This window comes from Brachyhypopomus gauderio, chromosome 2, assembly GCF_052324685.1.
Source record: "Brachyhypopomus gauderio isolate BG-103 chromosome 2, BGAUD_0.2, whole genome shotgun sequence".
In the NCBI taxonomy this organism is placed as follows: Eukaryota; Metazoa; Chordata; class Actinopteri; order Gymnotiformes; family Hypopomidae; genus Brachyhypopomus; species Brachyhypopomus gauderio.
Genome location: NC_135212.1, coordinates 26,678,267 through 26,703,318, shown reverse-complemented (window position 1 = coordinate 26,703,318; position 25,052 = coordinate 26,678,267). Strand labels below are relative to the sequence as shown.

The 25,052-nt window shown below is 40.3% G+C and overlaps 3 protein-coding genes across 4 annotated transcripts; all 3 read left to right on the top strand.

Moving 5' to 3' along the window:
* The first annotated feature begins 37 nt into the window (after positions 1-37).
* cyba (cytochrome b-245, alpha polypeptide) lies at positions 38-2,951 on the top strand. The gene is made up of 6 exons (XM_076992568.1): positions 38-230; positions 567-636; positions 868-942; positions 1,126-1,209; positions 1,425-1,506; positions 2,105-2,951. The coding sequence occupies exons 1-6, from the start codon at positions 173-175 to the stop codon at positions 2,297-2,299; spliced, it is 564 nt and encodes a 187-aa protein (XP_076848683.1). The 5' UTR covers positions 38-172; the 3' UTR covers positions 2,300-2,951.
* A 1,031-nt stretch (positions 2,952-3,982) lies between these two features.
* tcf25 (TCF25 ribosome quality control complex subunit) lies at positions 3,983-19,513 on the top strand. Of its 2 annotated transcripts, XM_076992565.1 has the most exons (18): positions 3,984-4,317; positions 4,441-4,539; positions 4,787-4,855; positions 4,954-5,081; positions 5,188-5,253; positions 5,567-5,649; positions 6,425-6,555; positions 6,905-7,004; positions 7,632-7,725; positions 8,229-8,321; positions 8,536-8,641; positions 9,123-9,282; positions 9,532-9,619; positions 9,810-9,968; positions 13,734-13,824; positions 13,979-14,058; positions 14,560-14,635; positions 16,224-19,513. In XM_076992565.1, the coding sequence occupies exons 1-18, from the start codon at positions 4,099-4,101 to the stop codon at positions 16,389-16,391; spliced, it is 2,010 nt and encodes a 669-aa protein (XP_076848680.1). In that variant the 5' UTR covers positions 3,984-4,098; the 3' UTR covers positions 16,392-19,513. The 2 variants fall into 2 exon arrangements, with proteins under 2 accessions (XP_076848681.1, XP_076848680.1); XM_076992566.1 differs by lacking the exon at positions 14,560-14,635 and having other exon boundaries at positions 3,983-4,317.
* A 2,086-nt stretch (positions 19,514-21,599) lies between these two features.
* On the top strand, positions 21,600-24,174 carry mc1r (melanocortin 1 receptor). The gene is made up of 2 exons (XM_076997433.1): positions 21,600-21,999; positions 22,835-24,174. Exon 2 carries the CDS (start codon positions 22,855-22,857, stop codon positions 23,866-23,868), a length of 1,014 nt encoding a protein of 337 aa, XP_076853548.1. The 5' UTR covers positions 21,600-21,999; positions 22,835-22,854; the 3' UTR covers positions 23,869-24,174.
* The last annotated feature ends 878 nt before the right edge of the window (positions 24,175-25,052 follow it).

The following is a 25,052-nucleotide window of genomic DNA, read 5'->3' as shown; positions in this document are numbered from 1 at the left end:
TAAAATAGGAAGTGACGAAACCATCGGGTTGGGTTGGAGCACTCGGGAAACCCCCACCGTGTGTTCTTCAGATAAAGCTGAGTGTATATGTAAGTTTGGGCAGAGGTAACAGCTTGTCAAGAGAAAGGAGTTTACCTTCGCGAGTGTGCCAGTAGTCAAACTACCTCTGAAGATGGGGAAGATCGAGTGGGCTATGTGGGCAAACGAACAAGCCCTCGCCGCTGGACTTAGTAAGTAGAAATATTTGTACAACTTTAAAACAACTTATTTCACAGCTACATTAACATTTATGTTAACTAATAGCGTGATTAATTACAAATGCCAAATAGATTAAATATTCCTATTGATACTATTGCGAACAGTATATAGAGTGAACTAAGCCCAGTTAGATGTAGTGACACTACGCGAGATGTTTCATCGTGTCAGCTGTTAGAGATGTCCCATATACGCACGGTCCGGGGGACACGGCAGTAATGTTTTAAATCAAAATCGGTTAGTGCGTCTGTTAACTTATGAGGAAATACATGTGTGATTATGATTTATTTTTGCTTACTTCCCTGTTTCAGTTTATCTAACTGGCGGCATTGTAGGGGTGGCGGGCCAGTTGAGCGGCTGGAAGTTCGCTGCCTTTGGAATGTATCCTCACTAAGATCGGACACCTACAGTTCATGTCTTTATGTGACGTGAGGCCTGTTAAACAAGATTACAATTATTTATTTTATATTTATAGTTATTCTGTCCTTTTTTTTCAAAAAAAATTTAGCTGATAAACTTTTAGAAAGTGCCTTTTATCTAAACCGAAGTTCTGTTTTTCATGTGTTTTAATACGCGCCAGTGAAAAAGTGATGTTACCCTTGACTAGCCTAGAGCTGCAGGTGTGTTTGTGTGTTTGCTTGAGTACCCACGGAGCAAGAGGGCCAAAGGCACAAATTTTGAGAGAACGTAAGTTCTTTTTTCTATTTTAATGATGTGTTTCTTATGTATTTCTTGTACTTTTGATTTTGATTCTTAAATTTTGTACCTTCTTTTGTAATGTCGTTTACGGTCATTTTTAGAGAGCATGTCTTGCACCACACTAAGTTCGAGTGGTTGACGATTCAGATGTCTTTTGTAATTTCTCTCTAGGGGTCAGTATTGTTTCACAGTATGTGTAAAGGCATTTGGGCCACTGACAAGAAACTACTACGTAAGAGCATTCCTGCATGCAGCGTAAGTACACTCGCACTTTTGTGTGTTTTAAGCTACATTTTTGTCGTTTTGGGCCAACAATAAAACCTCAGTAGACAGTAGACAGACAGGTATGGGGATATCTTTTTTCCTAAATACCATTCACTCACTGGAACCTGTTGTCTGTCTATCATGCTGTCATTGACCCTCAAAAATGTTTTTCAAGATGTTGTGCTACCCTCTCCTCCCCTCCCAAGGCTCTGTATCCCAGGAGGCTTTATGCTGGCCACAGTTCTAGGTTGTGTCTGCCTTGGAATGGCCAGTCTCATCTACTTTTCAGTAAGTAACAGATACACAGATTTCTGATCTCTTGGAAACTGAAATGAAGAAGTTAACTCCTCTTCCCCCTTAGGAATTTCCTAACATCTGTTATGTAAATGCTTTTGTTCACTCCTCACACTAGTGCATAACCTAAAGATTTAAAGTACAGTTGCTTTCACATATTTCACAAATTTCTTCAGTGTCCTAAAATTTACACCAGTACAATTTGTGGGAAACGGATACTATGTAATTATCTCTTTGCAAAAATGTGAAGGGTTCAAGTTCAGATTGTATAAACTGCTTATTATAGAACATTTTTTCTAGAATAAGGCACTTTGTAGCACAAATCTTTACCTGTTTCTTCTGTCTGTTCTGAAAGTTTGTGAAATCCTACAATCACAGGCCTGCTTGTCAGTTGTTTCAATTTTGGGTGGCAGAAATGTATTTCCATCTGCTTGATACTCATTCTACAGTATTATGACTGTGGCTAAACAAGCGTTGTGTTGTGGTTGCAACACTTGTGGCTACACTGTGTGTCACTTCGTAACGACATCTGTGGGGGAACGAAGATGTCTCTGACACTTCTCTAAATCTTTCTTCACTTCTGCCTGCGTAGGCAGCCATTCATGGGGAGCACTGGGAGCCCATCCTACCTGAGGCGGAGCCCACAAAACGTGTGGCTCAGAGCATCAAGGAGCCTCCCCAGAACCCCCCTCCTCGCCCACCTCCAGACATGCGCAGGAAGAGGCTGGACGAACTTGAGGCCGCTGCGTACGTCAACCCCCTACCTGTCGATGCAAATGAATACTGATCAGACATGTTCTTCAGCATGTGGACTTTGACGCAACATGCGGAGGACTGTTTACTAAGTCTGCAAAGGTGGAAAAATATACCATACACAAAGTTGCAGAATTATTCTGTTTTGATTCATATGAAACATTTGTTAAAACATGTTAATAGTATTGTATTTTTTATGTTGTGTTATTTGGGATTTTTTCGGCAAGAAAATTTATTCTCGGCATTCCACTTGTAACTTTGCACTCTTTAAACCTTTTCTATCTTGTTTACTCAAGTATGTCCATCAGTGAATATATCACTTGTGAATTTTCTTAGACATGTAAAATGAAGTCAAAACTACTGTCATTACCTGTCAGTAGCTTGATTGTGTAATTAGTCTAAGTATTTGCAATTTCACCTTTATTACTCATATCATTTTACTTGCACTTTCTGACTGAAACTGGTTACAGTATGTGCTCTGTTACAGAGAACAGACGTGTGTCCTGTATAAGTTGAACAAAGGCCACCTTTATGAATGTTCTAACAAACATGTCAGGATGGATGAATGGTCACTGTGTTCAGATTTTTTTAACTACATTGTCGGCAGTGTCAGTGAATATTTACCTCACAATGTCATTTGTGATGTTTTATGACAAAAAATAAACTCAGGACATAGTGACAGTTTACTTTGAAAGTACAATATAATCAAGCTACATTTTACACAATTTTGGCTAAAGTGAAGCTTAAAGCACACTGAGTTAGTAGTGTGACAGTTTTAAGTACTTCTGCGATTTGCTTTAATTAATCCTCTCAGTTGCAAAATATGGAATTACTTTGCTTCTATTATTACAGCAGTATTGTAAATGACACACGAAGCGTAGCAGACTGCAGTGGTGAAATACATGTTTCACACCTATTGTCACATTTAAACAAAAAGAAGTTGTGCCAGTTTCTGATTGCAAATGTTTGCCACGTTTATTCTTCAAGGGACTGATACCTGACAATACCTTCAATACCTGACAGTGTGACTTCTTTTGCTTGCAACATCTTCATGTCAGGAATGTACTATTTATATGGGAGAAATTCAGAGATGATTTGTCTATGTGGTGAAGCATAGCCACACCTTTTATTTTCATACCAAATGGAAAAAGACAGATCTTTTAACAGGTACACTTCTCACAGTCTTGAGAACTCATAGATAAAAAGAAAAGGCGATTATTTAATTAGGTTGCTTTTTCTTGAAGGTTTTCATTTTCAATTTTTTTTAGCTTTGGGTTATTTTCAAGAAAGATATGTCAAAATATGAATATACTATTATATATGATTTATATATTTTGAAATATCTATGAATATGTCCATATAGAAAATAAGTTAACATTGTCCTAGGTTTTTCCTACTTTTGCTTAATTATATGAGTAAAAGTCTGCTAAGTCTTTACTAGGAGACTGTCGAAACTGCCTCACGTACTAATTCTCACTCATGTCAGAAATGTTTGTTTGATGCGCAAAATTCACAAAAAAAAAAGGACTAAAAAAATCTTCGCCATTTGGCATGTAGGCGTGACAGGTTTTGCCTGCATGGTTTTTGAAGTAGCCCAACAGCGCCTTCTAGTGCCCCAAATTCCGAAGTTTTTCGCAAACCTCCAGAAACCTATGAGTGTCCCAAACAGGTATCCGTTTACCGACGTCACTTCCTGTTAAAAGTGAAAGTAGTTCCTCCGGATGGTCCAATCAGAGCCTCTGTTGCTGGACTCCGTAATTCCTGCCTTGTTATGGTCGTCTATCGCTCCGGCCCAGACGCACCACCAACCAGCCGCTCGACCTTTTCTACAAGATGTCGAGCCGTGCGCTGCGGAGACTGAAAGGGAAGCAGAGGGGTCAGGAGGCTATAAACGTCGGAGATCTGAAACTTAACTGTGAGCACGGAAAGGATGTGGACTTTGAAGAGGAAGAGGAGGAAGAGCACGGCGAGGTTTTACAGCCGGCCAGGCAGAGCAGTCGTAAAACTAATAAGAGCAAGTCACAGAAGAACATAAGCAATATTTATGAGCTGGTTAGTTCAAAACTTGAGTTGATATTGAGCCTAACTCTTTACTTGCTGGCCCTGTATCTAACCACTGTTGTAGCGTCTCACCGAGGCGACATGACACCTCTTTAAACCCGTTTTACACTACAGATAGGAGAAGCTGAGAACGATGCAGACAAACCTCCGACCGACGAGGAGGCTGTTCTGTCACCAAGGAACCCGGAGGAGAAGGAAACGGAGACCCAAAAGGTTTAACTTGATTTACAAATTAAACAAAGATTTCGCATGTGGATTTTGTTTTCCAAAATTAAATATGTATGGGAATCGGCTGCGCAACTTTACTTTAACAAGTTAAGAAGTTCTTCTGAAGGACAGATTTGGTTTAGCTACGATTGGAGCTCATGGTTTTGAACGTGAGCTGTACTAGCTGACTTCCATCACATTCGTGATTCATTCGTGATTAAACCTTTTTTTTTCTTAAACTTGTTCTGCCTAGTCTGAGTGTAGTGGGAAATCAAAGAAGAAGAAAAAGAAGAGAAAAAAGGCATCTGCTGGCAATGCACAGGTGTGATATTAATCAAATACAGTATCTGCTTTATTTATATATCTCTGTTATTCACATTTCAGCATGGATATTAATACTTTCATTCAATGTGATCAAAGGAGGAACCAGGTGCAGAAGATGACATAGATTCATTATTGGAGACCATAGAAAAGACCAATGGCCTCTCACACCAAAGTGAGGAGAGTGGGCTTCCAGGCCACAGGCCTGTCCTGTATGTAGAACACAGGTAACAGCTTCTTTACACCTACCTACAACACTTATTCTTTCAGGATTTGGCTGTTTAGAGGAAGGGGTCCTTCGTGTTTGATGGTTTCCCCCATTCGGTCATTTAGGAATCTGAATCCTGAGACCGAACTGAAGAGATATTTTGGAGCTCGGGCTGTATTGGGTGACCAAAGGTTTGGTTAATTTCTCAATTTTCTGTGACAAATTAATATGCTAATAGATAGGGCCCTCTCTATTGCGATATGTCTGTGTATATGTGTGTATAGGAAGAATAATTGTTTAAGAATTATTTATTAGTCAATCTACATAAATTTAATCTGCAAAATGCTCATCAGCTTTTAATTTTTAAATGTTTTCCATTTCTGAAGTTAAGAACCAACATTTTGTCAATTGCTTTTATTTACCAAGTCCTGGTGATGTTATGTTAGATGAATGACCTGTTCTGTACACTGGAATAAGTGTTTGTGTTTTCTTTGTGCGCTCCAGGCCCAGGCAGAGACAGAGACAGTTTCACCGCAGCTCCTGGATGAGCTCCCCCAAAGACACCTGGCCCCGCTTCAGCCGACCAGGTAACGTGTCGTATGCTTTCTGACACGGTGCCCAATGAACTTTATTAAGTGTTTGCAGGGGTCAAGTAGGTTTCTGTGCAGCAGCATTTATCACTATGAATGTGACCTAAAATGACGTTTAAACACTAAAGCAACTTCCATTAGTGCCTTTAGAATTGTTGTCTTATCTATGATCTGTTTAAATTTTTTTTGCCATTTCCTGGTTTCGTGTTAAAAACCATGCCCCAAAGCACCGTTTATTTCACTGATGCTTTTAAAACTGGGGCAGTGTTCACAAATATTTCTCTTTTTAGCCTCTGGTAACAAGATCACTCACAGAGGCCTGTACTGTATAAGACTTCACCCCCTCTAGAGAGCTTGGTTCAATGCTGGCCTTGAGATGGGCCTAATGTGTTGTTAAAAGCACAATATCACATTATCAAGACATTTAGAAGTGTCCCACAGGCTTGTGTCTTTAACCTCATTGAGTTCAACCCTGTGGTGGAGACCACATTTCCTAGAAAGAAAGAACTTAATATTCACATCATCTTGTAATGACAATATCTAATATTGACATCAGTCAGTTTACTGCTTGTAATCTGCCAGACCTACTATTTTTGTTGTTGTTTGACTTTCAAATGCTGTCGTCATCAAATTATTAGATGTCATTTGAGAAAATAGTTTTCTTTTCACATGATAAAATGTCTGTTTTGAAAATATTTGAACATTTATAAATCATATAATATGACTTGCATATCTTTTCTTTTGCTGCTGATGTTGGTGTTTCCTCTTTTAGGTATCTCCATGAATCTGCTGGAGTCAGAAAATGGTCTCCACTTCTTCACATTTGAGCACAGTCGTGATTACCAGCAAGTCCAGTTCAAGTTCTTTGATGCTGTGGAGTCCATGGACCCTAATAACATTGTGGTAAATAAATTGCAGTTTACCAAATGACACACTGTTAAAAATGATATCTTAGCAAGTGAATACTTCTTAAATCTAGTGTAAATATCTAAGACTTCTCATTTAGAGATTATTGTAAGATTATTAGATTTAATGTATTTCAAGATATGTCACCATACTGGTATATAATAATTCTTATTTTAAGCATTTTCCATGAAACAGGAAAAATGATCTGCCAATACACATTTTGCTTAAGTGAAACAAAACAACTTAAATAACCTCTAGGAAGGTATAATCTTTTGTCAGTGCTCACTGTGTTCGTGTGACTTGGTTTTTACTGAGGACTAAGTGTGAATTATGAATCTCTGAACAGGCCTTGCTGCAGCTTAACCCCTACCACATCGACTCTCTCCTACAACTCTCTGATGTGTGTCGCATCCAGGAGGACCAGGAGACGGCCAGGGACCTCATCGGTAGGGGAGAGAGGGCAGTTTTAGTGATTGCTCTCTTGTTTAGAGGTTGTCGTATATTCTGTGTTGTATTGGAAAAGATGCGGTGATTGGCTGCATGTGCTTTAGAGGAACGTGTCCACCCTCCTTAGGTGGCAGCTGTCATGTGACATGAGGATTAGCCGACAGGTGGGAATTGGTTATACCTAAAATAAAGACAAATATTTTTGGGAATATTTTTTGTGACCATTAACTTCCATTAACTCTTTTTATTTAGTCAGTAAGGGATCTTCTTTTACATCCTTTGTAAGAGGTGTGGAAAGATCTGCCTGGTAAAGGCTCTGGGCATGAATCTCATAAATCCTAATAACAAGTAACATTAGTGTACTTTTAACCAATTATTTCTTATTTCCAGATCATCTACAGCAACATTGGATCTTAATTAAAACTCTATTAGGACTGTTCTGAAACATTTACATCAGTTAACAATTTTGGGCAGATTAGTTGCTTGGTTCTGGAGGCTTTCCGTAGTTTAACAGTTTGACAGTTATTATTGTTTTTAATGATGTTTTGCCAATTATTTTTCCATTAATTACTTTTTAATTTAGTCTTTTCCTGCTTTCTCTTCCCATGCGTGTGTGGGTGTTTCAGAGAGGGCTTTGTACAGCTTTGAGTGTGCGTTCCACCCCGTGTTCAGCATGACATCAGGCACGAGCCGACTGGACTACCGCAGGCCAGAGAACAGGTCAGTGCTGGGCTGCTTCAGGCATGGAGGCAGGAACATTCTTCATAAGCTTTCATTTAACTGGAGATGTGTAGTTGTTTTAATATGTGACTCGTGTATCAAAATTCCTAAAAAAAAAAAAGTATATAAGTGTGTAGGTGTTGAAACTTTCATGCACAACCACATTAGATTTCCCTTTGGCATATTCTGGGTTTTTGTAGATATGCTGTTATTACACGTTTTACTTAATGCTGTTGTTAGAAGTTTAAATACTGAACAGAAACTCTTTTATCATGAAAACGTATATAAAGAAAATCAGAGTTGATATGCAGCCCCAGCCCTCGTCTTGATGTGTGAACTTGTTGGGTGAACTTTGCCCTTCCTTTGCCCTACTCCTTCCTCTCTTTTCAAAATGGATTCAGCTAGAACCATCACAGAACAGTTATTACTCCGCAATGTTCTTGTGTCATTGGAGCTGCTGATCCAGATGTGATGTCTCCCCGATGTCTCTCTGTCCTGTGCAGGGCATTTTATCTGGCAGTGTACAAGCACATGATGTTCCTGGAGAAAAGAGGCTGTCCTCGCACCGCCCTGGAGTATTGCAAGCTCATTCTCAGGTACATCACTTTACACGCTTTCTGTGCTTGGTGTAATTGGAGGAGTTCAACTGAACAAAAATGTTTTATCTGCAATTTAAAATACTGTGTGTGTGTGTGTGTGTGTGTGTGTGTGTGTGTGTGTGTGTGTGTGTGTGTGTGTGTGTGTGTGTGTGTGTGTGTGTGTGTGTGTGTGTGTGTGTGTGTGTGTGTGCGCGCGCGTGCGCGCGCATAGTTTGGACCCAGATAACGATCCTCTATGTATGCTTCTGCTGATTGACTTCCTGTGCCTGCGTTGTCGGGAGTACCAGTTCCTCGTCCGACTCTATGAGGAGTGGGAGGTAACCATTCTTCTCCAAACTCTGTCTATATACTGATAATGCTACTTATCTTTTTGTCTGTGTCTGTTATGCGTGTATTGAAAAGCAGTAGTTTGAAAAGTGTAAAACAATTGTGAAAACATGTGATTGCTAAAATTACTTAGAATATTTGAATATCATATTCTGAGCAAATGTGAGAATAAACAAATGTTTATTTAAAGTGAGTTAAGTCACATAGCAAGTAGCTACAGTATATTTTAGCCAAACTTATTTTCCAAAATTGTTCATAGCCACTTTCTGTATGAGGTTGCAGGCCATGCAAGCCATGTTCTTCAAATTAAGGGGGGGGGGGGGGGGCTAGTCATTGTTTAGTGTCTTAGTGACATTAAATAGAGTATAATAGCTCTGACGTATGAATGCTCAAAAGAGAATGGCAGATCGCCATCCCAGAATCCCACAGTGGATAAATCTGAATGCTGATGGCTGTGCTCCGCTGGATTAGGGCCATCGGAACCTGGCACAACTGCCCAACTTTGCCTTCTCAGTGGCTCTGGCCTGCTACCAGCTGAGCCAGCAGGAGGAGACATCACTGGAGGAGAGTCAGCGCGTGAAGCTCCGAGCAGACCGATTGCTCCAGGATGCTCTTATTATGTTTCCTGGAGGTGAGAAGCACACACACACACACACACACTGCCATACACTGCTGACTTGTGGCTTTGCATTGAGACACATTAGATTGTGTGTCCTAGAGTTTTTACATGTATGTAGCCAGTGGACTGGCTCTGTTGTCTCTCTTGTTAGGATTGCAATGCCTTTCTTTCATGCGCACGTGTGCATACATGAGGTGGGGTTTATTTTATATGTGTGTGTGTGTGTGTGTGTGTGTGTGTGTGTGTGTGTGTGTGTTTCAGTGTTAATGCCTTTGTTGGACCTCTGCACAGTGCAGCCTGATCCCTCCGTGTCATCACATGCATTCTTTGGACACAGATGCCGCTTGGGGTATTTTTATTATTGCTCACTATTGTCCATCCCCTCTTCACGCTTGCCTTTGTTTCTGAGACACATGTTAAGATAAGATTGATTTAAATTTAACTGGGAGATATTGGCATACAGCTGTGATTGTATAGTGTGCAGGTGACTGCAGTGTTACAGTTTAGAGCGCTAAACATGCCCCCCCCTCTCACCCCAGGCAGCCTCCCGCTCTCTCCGAGCTGGAGGGACTGTACGTGGGCCGCTGTCACAGCCTGTGGAAGGAAGCAGGCGTGATGCTCTGGATGGAGGGCAACGTACAGGAAGTGCTCAGGAGGGTGGATGCAAAGGACCCTGTAGTGGAGGACTGCCAGACCAAGTAAGAATCACACGCTAGCTCAAAGTTCATAACCAAATGCTTTTGTCAGATTACAGCAGAATTGATGGAACAATTGCTCAATCACAGTTGTACTGAATTAAGATGCTGCATTGAATGTACAAATGTTTTTGATCATTGTTTGGTTTCAGTCTGTTGGGAAGATTTTTGATGGCACATTTGTGAGGACTGGGTAAACAATGTTAGGTGGACAAATACTCAAATATTATTATTATTTTTTCTTAAAGCTCAGCAGGATAGTGTCTGAGCACCAGTTCCTTTACTTTGAGTATTCTAAAGCCATAGAGTCCTGAATGTGAGTGTAGAGGAGAGTGCGTGCTCTGTCCTCTCTAGTTCTGTTTCAGTCAGGCTTCTGCTAATCATTATCCTTTCTATCACCCTAAACATCCTGTTCTTCACAGCCAATCTGGAAACAACAATGTTTATTTGTTTTGTAAACACACTGTTTTGTCTCATTTAAATGCTCTCACTTGAAGGCAGTTCACCTGTTCCTCCACAGTGACTTATCAAAACTATATGATAGCAGTGTAAGTCACGTTAATGTTTAATAGTTAATATGAAGTATTCTCCTACTCTGCAGCTGCATTTACACTGTGCTGAATAATCCTGTGGTGCACAGCTGTAGCCCACTGTGCACAAACCCAAACCCAAAGAAACCCAAAGATTTTATTTAATACCATAAACAATATTGTAGCTCCTCCTCCTGTAGCGCTGCCATGTCTTTCAGTCAATGACTGTAATAGGTTTCATGTGTTTTTTGTGGAGAAGGTCATGGACATTAGGTCCAGCATTAAGCCAGTGGCAGGTGTTTCCTCTTCTAGCCGCCCACCTTCTCTTACTGTTTTGGATTCCTTTCAGCCTATCAGCTTAGATGATCTGCTGGATGTAATTGTGAGGCTAAAGCCATCAAGTAGCTCCGTGGATGTGATACCCTCTTCATTATTGTTGAAGGTCTTACCTACCGTTGGCCCTGCTATATTGGCCATTGTAAATTCCTCACTGTTAACAGGTTGCTTTCCATCTTATTTTAAACACGCCACTGTTCAGCCTCTTTTAAAGAAATCAAATTTAGACCCGGCTGTGCTTAAGATCTAGAGGCCTATATCTAAGCTTCCTTTCTTATCCAAGATTTTAGAGAAGGTGGTGGCAAACCAACTGATTACAGTTTTAGAAAATCACAATTGCTACGACTCTTTACAATCTGGGTTTCGGAAGAGGCATTCTACAGAGACTGCTCTCCTGAGGGTCTCAAATGATCTTTTAATGTCTGCTGATGTTGGTGACTGCTCTGTGTTGGTGCTGCTGGATCTCAGTTCTGCGTTTGATACCATTGATCATGAAATACTGATAAATAGGTTACGTGACTGGGTGGGCATATCTGGAACAGCACTTGATTGGTTTATTTCTTATCTCACTGGGAGAAGTTTCTCAGTTACGATGGGAAATTGCACGTCTGAGGCTACCCCATTAACCTGTGGGGTTCCACAGGGTTCAGTTTTAGGGCCTTTGTTGTTTTCTTTGTATATGTTACCTTTGGGGCAGATTTTAAATAGTTTTAATATTTCCTATCATTTATTTGCTGATGATATTCAGCTTTATTTCTCTTTTAAACCAAGTGAGGTTCATAGTTTGTCTAGGCTATTAGATTGTCTTCAATCAATCAGAGAATGGACCTCAAATAACTTCCTACAGCTAAATGATAACAAGACTGAGGTATTGATCATTGCTCCTGATAGGCTTAGTCAAACGATTAAGCAAAATCTTGGACTTCTTTCCTCTGCTGTCCACACTAGCCTCCGAAATCTGGGAGTTATCTTCGATCAGTCTTTAGCATTTGATTCTCATGTTAAACAGCTGTCAAGATCCTGTTTCTTCCACTTGAGAAATATCAGTAAACTGAGATCTATGGTTTCAACAGCAGATCTAGAGATGCTGATCCATGCGTTTATTTCATCTCGCATAGACTACTGTAATGCCTTGTTTTCATCTCTCAGTGTATCAGCTCGTGGTCGTTTACAGATAATTCAAAACGCTGCAGCGAGGTTACTGACCAAGTCAAGCAGACGGTCTCACATAACACCCATTTTAAAATCCTTACACTGGCTTCCTGTAGAATTCAGGATCCAGTTCAAGATTTTAACTTTAACATACAGAGCACTACACAACACAGCTCCTGTGTATGTCGCTGACCTGCTCCACCCCTACACTTCATCACGATTACTCAGGTCAAACAACCTGAGTTTACTGTCTGTGCCACGCTCATGTCTAAAGACTCGTGGAGACCGAGCATTTAAGGTGGTTGCTCCAAAACTGTGGAACACACTTTCTCCACATTTAAGATCAGCTGACACTGTAGATACTTTTAAAAAACAGCTAAAGACTTTCCTTTTTACGCAGGCGTTTAGTTAGTGGTGGAGGTTGCAGCCGTTGACCTTGTACACTGTATTTTATTTCTGTTTTATAGTGTGTGTTTTTGTGTCTTTGATTTATTTTATTTTATTTTCCGTTGTAAAGCACTTTGTGGCTTGTGCCTGTGAAAAGTGCTATATAAATGTATTTTACTTACTTACTTACTTACAACCTACTGAGCCCATTCTGATGTGTGACATCTCGAATCATTATCACAGTTACATGTTTATATAAAGTTCCTCCCTGTACAGATCATTAAAGGTCTGTGAAGCTGGCCAGAACTAAGCCTGTAAGATTCTTGCTGATAAGAGTGGCCATGTTTTTTTTTTTTTCTTCATGATCTGTTGAAGTTCTTCAGCCAGCTTACCAACAGAGGCAGCAAACTAACAGCAGTTTTGTAGTTGCAAGACATAATGTAAGGTGAGGAGCTCAAAGGCAGATTGTTAACAGGTTGTAAAGATTGAAAAATATTAGACTATGAATGCATGTATGTTAGTTACATATGGCATACTGACAGTGGCTTCTCTCTTATTGATCTGTCTTTGTATGTCTCTTTCAAACTATTAAAGGGAAAATGGTTTGTATAGGCGAGTTTCTGGAGCTGTCTGCTGCCTGTAAAACTTATTTTTCTGTGTGTACACTCCTCTTTTATAACAAATTACAAAACCGCATATAAGAGTGACAGGGCATTAAAATGAAGGCAATACAGGATCATAACAATAAATTTAAGGACAAACACAACTCTCTGCCAATTCAGCTGCAACTACAAAGTGTGTTGCAAATGCCAAATCAAACTGAACCCCAAAACACACAATGGTCCAATGACTCAAAGCCCAAAACGAGGAGATAAAACAACAACAATAATTACCATGTGTCCATGTGGTGCATGGGGTTGTTTAAGTGCTCGGAATGCAAGATGTCAGACTGGAACATGTCTGTCAGGCAGGCGCTGGTCAGGGTGTCTCCAGCTTCCATCAGAGAGAACGAGAGTCATCTGACAGTGGACAGGGCAGCGCTGCAGTTGTCTTCTCTGCCTGTGGGGCTGAAGCCGCCTCTGCTATTTCTGCCAGACTTCTGCGATGTTTTAAAGACATTTTCTGCATTTCTCACTTGCCAGGCTAATCCATTAGACAAGCATAGACATTAACCAAATGTATTACCGACCGATGTCCCGTGTTGGAAAGCATCAAACATAAAGGACACGATTCTTGAAGAGCAAACAGACCACAAGACACCCCCCTCCCCCCTAAACCCCAACCAGGCCGTTCCCACCAATCATACGTCAGCGTGCGTGTGAAATGAGGATGTTCGCTGATGTGCGTGTGATCTCTCTGTCAGGAGGAAGCAGCGGTACCAGAGTGCTCCCAGGAACATCCACAGACACGTGCTCCTGTCTGAGATCAAAGAGGCAACGTCCACTCTGCCCCTGGTGAGACCCTGCGTGTCCCGCACCCGCTAGCAAACCCCCATCCCTCCAACGCCCCCTTAGCACCAAGCAGAAGCTCACTGTTATCTGTGCTATATTGTACTATATTATACCAGTGCTCTCAGAAGTACCACGTGATTTGCTTCATTTCCCACAGGAAGTGACCACCCAGCCGGTGATGAGTTACGATCCTCTTCCTCCTCTGGACTCCATCTTGTCCTACAGTAGGCCAGAAAGGTCACCTGCTCTCACAGCATCTTTCTGCATTACCATTTTGTGGTCACTTTTCTGGGCCTTGTAATTTGCACATTTTCCTATGGAATTAAAAATACAATAATGTGTACTATGCTAAATACAGTTGAGGAAGACCAAACTCTGGAAGATATGTGGAAAAGCACCGTGTCTCAAAGACCAGTGTTCACAGATATACACACGCTCACACACACAGAAGAATAATTTGTTTGTGTTAAACAGTAGCCATGATTATTAGGTTGGTGTGTGTGACCGAGAGACAGAGGAAGTCTTGTAATGGTTGTTAAGAAGCCCAATCAGGCCTCTGAAGGATAGATTGGTATTCCTTAAGTAGATAAAAGGGGTAGCACATAAGCCTCATTTCATTGAAAAGGACTGCAGCCCATTTGCTCTACATGTTTATTTGTTTCAATTCCATTTTCCATATCCAATTGTGTCTTTATTTTATTGTGGAACCACCATCTTATGTTTGTAAATGTTGTTTAGGCAGAATACGAGAGCCTCAAACGAGAGCACCCTGTCCCTGTTGTTCCGCTCCCTGCTGCCCAACTTCAACCTGCAGGTCAGTACTGCCACTCCGTACCCTGCAGGTCAGTACTGCCACTCTGTACCCTGCAGGTCAGTACTGCCACTCTGTACCCTGCAGGTCAGTACTGCTACTCCGTACCCTGCAGGTCAGTACTGCCACTCTGTACCCTGCAGGTCAGTACTGCCACTCTATACCCTGCAGGTCAGTACTGCCACTCCGTACCCTGCAGGTCAGTACTGCCACTCCGTACCCTGCAGGTCAGTACTGCCACTCCGTACCCTGCAGGTCAGTACTGCTACTCCGTACCCTGCAGGTCAGTACTGCCACTCTATACCCTGCAGGTCAGTACTGCCACTCTATACCCTGCAGGTCAGTACTGCCACTCCGTACCCTGCAGGTCAGTACTGCCACTCCGTACCCTGCAGGTCAGTACTGCCACTCCGTACCCTGCAGGTCAGTACCGCCACTCTATACCCTGCAGGTCAGTACCGCCACTCTATACCCTGCAGGTCAGTACTGCCACTCCGTACCCTGCAGGTCAGTACTGCCACTCCGTACCCTGCAGGTCAGTACTGCCACTCCGTACCCTGCAGGTCAGTACTGCCACTCCGTACCCTGCAGGTCATACTCTGCGTTCTTCACACAAGCTTCATCAACAGACAACCTAAGGTGATGGGGTGTCTGTGGTTGCTGTTTTTTATTTGCTTAAGGATTAAATACTGTTGTGAGAATTCTTTGGCCCTCTCACAGAAGTGCACCATTCTAATTTGTATTTATGACCTGGGCGCTGTAATGAAACAAAATTAGGATTAGGATATACTGTGAGTTTTTAGGATTATAAGAAACACTTCTGCATGTGTTTGCTGTCACCGATTCACATATACTTGTGAAACGTAGTCAGGAGTATGATGGTAAGGATGTTCATCACGGCTCTTTAATTATTCTTAATTAGTTATAATATATTTTATAAGTTCAATGTCAAGTGGTAAACAGATTTTCAGGCTGCATCTTGAACCAAAACATGTTTCAGCCAACCAGGAAAACATGTCTAAGTGTCCTACTAGGAATTTAATTAGAAGAGGTTATACAAACACAAAAAAAGCCAGAAGTATTTTCCAAATCGAGCAATTAGCCAGTGTTAGCCTCGGTCCTACAAATAAACAACTCATGAGTCATATGACCTGTCATTTTGTATTCTATAATACATAGAATCTGTAGTTTGAGATGTCCTGTGCAAGTTCAATAGTTTTATGAAAGCAGTATTTTTTTTTTAGTTAGTGTTAGTTAGTGAAGAGGCCCAGGTTGAGATGAACAAACATTTCAAACACTGCCTTGAGCTTCTTGTTTCTCCTACAGGTTAGGATCACAGCATTTACCAGACGGTGTTTTGTATGCATAAGTTTTAACATTATAAGTTACATTTTTGTCCCTTCATTTACATAAAGTGGATGTTCCATTTAAAAATTTTAATGGGGATTTCCCACAGATTCATTATTAAAGAAAGAATGTACTATTAATTAAAGAATGTACTGTGTTTTCTTAGAAAATTCAATTATGACTGTATTGCCAATATTGACTCAATTGTAATAAACAAACAATCTTTTTTTTCCCCTCTTCTCAGGGTGGACAAAGACCTGAGGATGACCTGGAAGTGGCACGTGCTGGGCGGGACCTGAACCAGGAAGTGAATCGTCTGATGGTGGCTATGAGGGACATGCTGGCTAATATACAGTTCCAAGAGCCTCAGAGGGAGGACAACCCAGACCGAGATGAGGAGGAGTGGAACTGAGAGCAGGAGAGGAGAAGACAGACGGGTAGACATTAGTGTGATGGAGAGATCATTAACTAGATGTGGATGGAAATAAAGAATGATATAATGGAGGAACAGTACTCTTGCACACTGTATATTTACACTGTTTGTCCTCTGCCCAGATTAAACCTTACGTTCTCTAACAACTACAATTGTCCATGCCCTGAATCCTCCAGGTCTCCAGAGAATTCAGAAAATGTTTCTGTGATGTTCAAAGCTGAAATACTTATATTTCATTCTTTTTTCATAGGTAATGTAAGTAGATGTATTGTTGATTTAGGGAATTTTAACTGCCTTTCTATTGCGTTTTTAATTTGAGTTGTATGAATTACGGAGAATGAATCAAGATTAGTGTTCAAATGGAGCGGTTTCCAGAGTTCCTTCATTTCTCATTGATCATATCTAGAAAAGATCTGCAACACAATAGTATAGTATACAGTGTTTCACTAGTCACATAGATCAAAGCTTTGTGTTTGTGTTTCCTCTTTTAGTTCAGTATCAAACAGGATTGAGGTTCAGAGTGAAAACAGTCTGCTTTTGCTGTTGTAGTAAAAGCATACATGCAGAGATCTAGATCTTAATACGGAGAACCTCTGATGCCCTGTTCATATTAGCCAACTTCCCTTCACATTGCTTTTACAATTCTAGACACATTCATGCACTACTTGCACATGCACTACCAGCCAGCCAGTTGTTTGCATTTGTATTCCACATTGTACATGTAGTTATTGTACAATAATACAATAACTAATTATAGAGTATTTGTAAATAAATCTCAACAATTTTTAGGACATGCGTCACAAATTAAAACATGTATAATTTCAGTTTTGATTGTATCCTTTATAAAAACTTTTGATTCTTGATATGTTCACGATAATCTAGATAACAGTACTAACACTGGTGATCTTACAGTGTTAAAATAACGTGGTGAAGTGTGTTGACCATGAGGACTGTAGCCTCATGCACGTCTTCTGGTCAGAGAAGTTGGATTGGAGTGGCGGGAAGCTGCCAGAGGCAGTTACTCCTGCACACGTAGACCTAGGGTGCCTGTTGTTACTGGAGAAAGGATTCAACATTCAGTCATGTTAATTTAATTGCTTCATTTGAATGTCTGCAGCCTTGAATACATTGTGCATTGATGCACTCAGTAGATAATGTGTTATATTTTTCGTGTCTTCATTTCGAAGGGAAATTATGGGTGTTTAATTCATTTTTATTCTTTGTTAAATGTTTTCTTTGATCCTTAATGAAAGGTATAAGACCAAATAACTAAATCGGTTTTCCTCTGTCACCCTCGTCTTGATTTTATTGCCCATGCTCTCTTATACTTTGTGGTGTGTGGTTTGTTTAAAAATCACATACTTGCACCAAAAGGCATGTGCATGTTCAGTGCATGTTGCCCAAAGTCCACTACAGTTTCTCCGTCCTGTTCAAGAAAGCACATGATTATTTGTTAGTGTTGGTGGGAGACGTAGCTGGCTGTGAAGAGCAGACTTTGTGTGCAAGGTCACCTGAGGCTGAAGTTCTGAGTCATGAGGATTGTTCATGTGAGGTGTTAGCACACTGAGGTCAGAACAAGTGCACCTCCAGGCTGCTTGGCATGCTCTTACAGCCTCGCCTGGATTCGTGCTGCTTAAAGACGTGCCGTGTTTAAAGAGACACTCCAATACTTGGTGTTTGTCATGCTGTGGTCCAGTGTGGAGCGGGTGGATCTGATTCAATCCAATTTCGAGTGGATCAATGCAGACATGAATGAACATTTCTGCAGAATCTTGATGTGTTTTTGTCCCTGTAGTTAAGGCAGACAAGACCGCCAACAGCCCGGCTCATATCAGGTGGTTGAATGTGCTCTGACCAACAGGCCAAGGAATCAGCTTTCTGTTATGGTAGCTGAAACATCCATTTAGCTTCCTGAGTGAGTGTCACTAGCACACCGCCCTCCCCATCAGCAGTTGGGGATTTTTTTTGCCTTTTCTTTAAAGTCATTAAGTCCTGTAAGGAACGCTTCCCAAACAGAACCTTGTTATTCATTCATCTCTTCTTCTTTTTTCCCCTGGGAGTGAAACTGTATTAAATATGCTCACATTTCTGGCTTAATACAATAGGATAGAAATTCCTTTTCTGAAAGGAATGTGTGGTTCTTTCATTACTTACACATATATACATGTCTAAAAATAACCTATGACTTTTAACTACTGTCATTTTTTGAGGCTGTTCAGCTCTGGCAGCCTGACAGTGGTAGTTTAGATGAGGGATTTTCCGAGTGGCATCATGGATTCTCTGGTACAACAGCACAACCATCACATGGGGAATGAGAGCACTACATTCCCCCTTTTGTCACTGGATACTGATATTGCTAACTTCATAAGATCAGATTTTGTGCCAAAAAAACAGTGCATTTCTTTCAGCTATCTGTTCAAAGTAGTCTCACCAGGTCAGTGTTGCATAAAAGACAGATGCGCTTACACCTGAGAAAGCAAACATCTAAGAATTAGATATTTATTTTAACATTGTCATTGTAACAAAGTAATTGTTAATTGAGTTAAATATTTTAGAGATGGCTAATCTTTCCACAGTTTAATTTCTCAAATGTATCCACATTAATTAGGCCTCTTGCTACCATCACTTAAACATTTCAAATTTCATATTGAATGCTAAGAGTGCATGTTTTGTCTTTAATGTTTTTAATTTATTAGCATATGGCTCATGACTTCTTTCTTTGTTTTCCACATCTTCTTTCACATATAAGTAAGATTAAGTCTTTGAAGAGTCCTGAGGTCTGATGGAGCTAGACTGCACTGACCTTATGGCTTGGGACAGTTCTCTATAACCCAAGTATTAAGTAATACTGACAAAAATTGTTTCCCTTTTTGATGGTTCACTTTTTGACTCATTGCGGTGACATGGATTAATCTTTATTTATGTGCCAGAATGTTTGTCCTCTGATGTTTTTTGATTAACTTGTTTTGATCTTTTTTTTCTCCACTCTTCACTTGATTGTTTTGACACCAGATAAATCTTTTGTCTGATTTACTTAGATCTGTAATCCAGAACTCTGCAGCCATTGTAATGTACAGCAATAAAAGCTGTTTCTCTATCCATTTACTGTGATTGCTCTTTCATAATCTCCCTGTGGTATTTACATTGTCAGATGTGACCAGAAGAGTATTAGAGGCTCTTCACGAATGCTGACCAGAAGAGTTTTAGAGGCTCTTCTTCATGAACTCTAACATGTCCATCTGGATGTTGCTCAGGGCTTTGCAAATTGAGTCTTGGCAATTCAAAAATGAATTGTTGAAATATATGTATATTACAGATCATTAGAAGAAAAGTGACTGCAAGCATATTTCTGTAGACAAATCCATCCATTCATCGCATGATCTGAAACTCAGAAAGGTTAGATCAAGTGACATAATAATGCAAACAATGGGAGTAAGTCACAGATAGGCTCAAACAGAAAACACTGTATTTTTCAATGACCAAGTTAGCATGCTGGAGAGGAATATGTCTTACCTCTCATCTGCTGTGCAGGACTGAGCAGGAACTACTAAAAGCATGTGAATAAAGTGATTGGAAATAACAGGTAAACATTGTAATTAAATATGTTTCTTGTAGGTGCTCATCCAGATGATAAGGAAACAAGTCTATCAATATTGTCTAGAACATAGTGGAAGGAATGGGCTTCAGTAGGCATGTTGTCAGATTGCCTGTTAGGAGTGGAAGGATTTCATCTGAGAAGAAAGGAGAAAGGGAACCCAGAGTTGGACGTGGGGGTAAAAACACTAGCGCTGCCCCAACCTTCTCAAAGAAGGTGATGAAGTCCTCAGGAGTGAGAAAGGAAAGAGGAGAAAAAAATACACATGTGTTTGCATTGCAAGTATTAGTAAAGTATTAAAAGTAAAGTATTAAAGTATTAGTGACTGTATCCAGAGAGAGAGTGTGAGGGTGAGAGGGTATCGTTTAGTACAAGCAGAGAGGATGGAGTGATGTAGCACAAACTGCAGTGTAAGGATGAAAATGTAGGGGAGGAGTGTAGAAATAGAAGAGGGTGAGAGAAGAATAGAAAGTGATGGTCTGAGTGGTGGTGAGTGACATCGATGTCAAGTGTTGTGGTGGCATGCGTGAAGGTCCAGAATATTGTCAGAGTCAGAGGAGACGGGTTGAGGGTGAGGTCAATCATGGCAACAGCAGGAGGAACTTGTCTGATGGAAGCTTGAAGTCACCAAGGAGATTGAGTGAGTGAGTTTCTATTGATCGGGAATTGACTCAGGATGGTGTCAAGCTCATGAGTGCAGTTATATAGAGAACCTGGAATGCACTGGATGATGATGATTTGAAGTTTTAGTGAGGAGAGATATGGTAAAAGCAAAAGAAGGGAAAAGGCACAGGATGGGTGGAGCTGGCACAGGACGGGTGGAGCTGGCACAGGATGGGTGGAGCTGGCACAGGATGGGTGGAGCTGGCACAGGACGGGTGGAGCTGGCACAGGTGGAGATGGAGTCGCTGAGTTCTCCTGGGTGATCCAGGTCTCAGATAGAGACAGGAAGTGTAGTGAGTGGAGGGATGCTAGCACTGACATGTCAAACTTCTGGACAGCAGATCATCATTTCCAGAGCCCTTCTACCACTGTCAGGTCTGATCTCTGTGTAGGTGAGGAAATAGAAGATACGCAGAATGAAAACCTTCTACTGATGTTTGTAGACATACTAATTTATCAGTTCAGTAAGTGCTGTGTCCACCCCCAATTCATACCTAGGGACGAAGGTGAAACCACACCTGCAGTGAGTAGCCTACAGCTAATGACAGCCAACAAACAACTAGGTCTAGACAAAAGGTCTGGAATCCATTAGAATCTAAGGCAAAATTAATTAAACTCATAGCCTACCGCCAACAAGAGTATAGTCCAAGAGAAAAACTAAAGTACACGGCACGGATACTTTGGGAGGTACGCTCCCTTCAAATGAACAATTTTAAAATAGAATGTTTCTGTATCTTTGTAAAATGTTAAAATGGTTTAATGTAAAAAACTATCAACTAATTTAAATCTGAAAACATATCATTTAACTCTTAATAAAATGTAGTTTCTAAATAGCGCTACGAGCAAATTGCCCTACGTCCACCAATAACTTTGTCAATATACATAACCCAATTTCAGTACTGCTGCTGCGCACAATGTTACGCATAAAGAGCCATTTTGATGTTGAAGACGAAAGCTTCTCTCTCTCAGTCATGGGGTTCGTTTTTAATGCGAGAAAGGAGGCGTTTGGTTATCTTCGTCTTAAGAGGAACAGTCAGACTATCCGGCGTCTTTACTTACACAACAACCTACAAATGGCATTTGGTTTCAGCGACGACGCAAGCTTTTAAACGTACGGACGATTCAAAGTACCTTTGGGAACATAGTTCTCAAAGTGATATACACATATACTATAAAAATGATTGATCATTTGCAAACGGTATTTTAGGGCACTAAAGTGCAACCGTGCAAAACGTTTTTACTGTGAGTGCTAGGTTTAATTTAACAGTTTGGGGAATCTGTTAGAATTTTGCAACACTCGACCTGTTTGTGGATTTAGCATCAAAACAGGTAAGACATACATCTCTTAAAAAACTATCTGATTTTTTCTTCTTACATCAGCATGTCTACATGGCAGCCATTCCATTCCAAGTTCTGTTAAATTAAACACAGTTTGCTTAATTAGTTAGCCTACTGATTAGGTGATCACTTAAACCAAATCTTATTTAACGAGCAGTGTGAAAGACTGGAACAGAGAATGGTGTAGGTCGGATATACCACCAGATACTGATTTCTGAACTCTTTCTAAGTTAAAATATTATAATTAACATTGTGTTGTTTGCTAGTAATCGATTTATTGTTGTCAGTAGTTTATAGAATAAGATATATTCATTTGAGTCAAACACACTGATAAATAGTAAAACTGGAGTGATCTGTTATAGGCCTATATGAGATAGTACGTGGAATTGAAACCAATCTATATAAATTGTTTGAATAAAAATGCACATTATAATCCTATAAGTAAATAATAATAATAATAAATATTATTTTTTCTTCAGTTCTCCAGTGTAAAAGCGTATATTTACCACAGTAACTAAAATAACTGTCTATTGTATTTTCTGCAAAACATGTAATTTGCTTTACAATGGAAAGGAAAACAGAAGTCTTGCTGATCAATTCTAACTTATTTAGAATTATAAATAAGTTGTTTTCACTGGAAAGACATTTTAATGCTAATGGTATTTATATTAATGACATGGGCCTATCTGTTTGCATGACTGCGTCTGTCTGTCTGTGTGCATGTGCTCGCACACATGTGTGCTAAGTAGGCTACGTTATTGTAATGCTGAACCCCGTCCACCCCTTCAGTCTATTCATTCTCACTCCTTATGTTACTGTTTTAAAGGAAACACTACTAACTCCAAGATGAAGGGGACGGTAAAAGTAGCTCTGAAAGGCACTTTCCGGACGATGAATGACACTCTCCACCAACCCTTTCCCATTGACCAGGAAATGAACCCACTGAATATGTACTTCTACAATGCCACCCTCAATATGACGCCTAACGAAATGAACATGACAGGAATTGTCCAGATTATTATTCCACAGGAGCTATTTTTGATGCTGGGCTTGATCAGCCTCGTGGAAAACATCTTGGTAGTAGCTGCCATCGCCAAGAACAGGAATTTGCATTGTCCTATGTATTATTTTATCTGTTGCCTGGCGGTGTCCGACATGCTGGTGAGTGTTAGCAACGTGGTGGAGACTACGTTCATGTTGCTGATGGAACACGGGTTGCTAATAGTGACGGCCAAAATGTTGCAACACCTGGACAACGTCATTGACATAATGACCTGCACCTCTGTGGTGTCGTCATTGTCCTTCCTGTGTACCATCGCCGCTGACCGCTACATCACCATATTTTACGCACTACGCTACCACACCATAATGACGACGCGACGCGCCGTTGCGGTCATCGTGGCTGTTTGGCTGGCGAGCGTCACCTCTAGCTGTCTGTTCATCGTTTACCACACCTACAACGCCGTCATAGTTTGCCTTGTGACGGTTTTTGGCGTTAACCTCGTGTTCACGGCCGCACTGTACCTGCACATGTTCGTTTTAGCGCGCGTGCACTCAAGGCGCATTAGGACTCTCCGCAAAGGTCGCCGCCAGGTCACTAGCATGAAAGGCGCAATCACACTAACAATTCTGCTTGGGGTTTTCATTATTTGTTGGGGGCCATTCTTTCTCCATCTCATCCTTATCTTAACATGTCCTACGAGCTCTTACTGCAAGTACTACTTCAGCCATTTTAACCTTTTTTTGATTCTCATTATTTGTAATTCACTTATAGATCCTCTGATTTATGCATACCGAAGTCAAGAACTACGCAAAACACTCAAGGAACTAATGATTTGCTCATGTTGTTTTGTCATATAAAAATGACTTGAATAAGAAGCAAGTAGCATCGGACTTCGCACGCCCAGTTGACGCAGAGACAGATCTGTAACTGATGCTGTAGACATTTGAAATCTAAATGTACTTACCGACCTCGGAATTTAATAGTCACTGACCACCAGGCATCAGGATTTACAAAGGATGCTGGATAGTACTGATGGTGCTTTTTCTATACATTTCTTATGCTGTCAATAATACATTTGGACAATTTTACATGACGGGTTTAATTATAAAATAAATTTAAAAAAATCATGTTTGTGATTGTCTGATCAAAGGGTGTATTTATAGATGTATTACTTTATAATCAACAATATAATCATTTTAAAACCTCAACGATATCTGACCCTTTTTGCAGAGAATAAAATAACTATACCTAAAATAAGGATATATATGGTGTAATATCCTGCTAATCAGTCACATGATTTGTGTTCAGTGTGACCCCATTCAAGCTGTTCAAGTCTGTCACTGGTGATTTGTCCTCAAATCATCGCAGAGTTAAAGAGGATTTTTGTTTTCAGATGTTTTGTTTTAGGATGGCATGGGGAAACCTAGTTCAGGACATGTGTTTATGAAAAGTTTACCAGTATTTACGTTTATGAATATGTTATTCACCACTGGATTGTGTACTAATTTATGCGTGCAATATTTAGTCAGATCACATTATTTAAAAAGATAAGATCTCCTCGAGCAAATACCAGGCTTTCAGCCTCAGAACTCGTGAATGCCAATTGTATCACAGCAAAGCTCGGTTTAAAGATGCAGCAATGACTACAAAAACTGTATATAATTTCTGTAGGAGCCATGGTTTAGACTGTTGAAGTATGCAGTCATGTGGCCAGATAGATTTTGCAATGGAAACTTGAAACATATTTGTATTAAATTTGTTGGGTTTTTTAGATTTGGACATTAGTTATTATGACATGTGCTAGTTCTTCTAATGCTTTTATAAATATGAAGTATTTACTCTTTTACATCTGATTTCTCACCAAAGCAGGATGATACAGTATGTATTAATATGTAAATTACCCTATTAATGTATGAAGTAAGGATGTGTGTGAAGAAAGGATGTGTGTGAAGTAAGCATCAGCCTTGTGAATACATCTTGCTGAATTCAAATGAGAGAAACAGAGGAACACATCCATTTTAAATCAGTATAAAATTAAGAA

Bases quoted from the DNA above. Each gene is read 5' to 3' on its own strand.
- tcf25 (XM_076992565.1), top strand. From the start codon at position 4,099: ATGTCGAGCCGTGCGCTGCGGAGACTGAAAGGGAAGCAGAGGGGTCAG. The intron at 5,650-6,424 runs GTAACGTGTCGT...TTCCTCTTTTAG, and splicing joins GCCCCGCTTCAGCCGACCAG to GTATCTCCATGAATCTGCTG. The intron at 8,642-9,122 runs GTAACCATTCTT...CCGCTGGATTAG, and splicing joins GACTCTATGAGGAGTGGGAG to GGCCATCGGAACCTGGCACA.
- mc1r (XM_076997433.1), top strand. From the start codon at position 22,855: ATGAAGGGGACGGTAAAAGTAGCTCTGAAAGGCACTTTCCGGACGATG.
- cyba (XM_076992568.1), top strand. From the start codon at position 173: ATGGGGAAGATCGAGTGGGCTATGTGGGCAAACGAACAAGCCCTCGCC. The intron at 637-867 runs GTATCCTCACTA...TGACTAGCCTAG, and splicing joins AAGTTCGCTGCCTTTGGAAT to AGCTGCAGGTGTGTTTGTGT. The intron at 1,210-1,424 runs GTAAGTACACTC...TCCCCTCCCAAG, and splicing joins AGAGCATTCCTGCATGCAGC to GCTCTGTATCCCAGGAGGCT.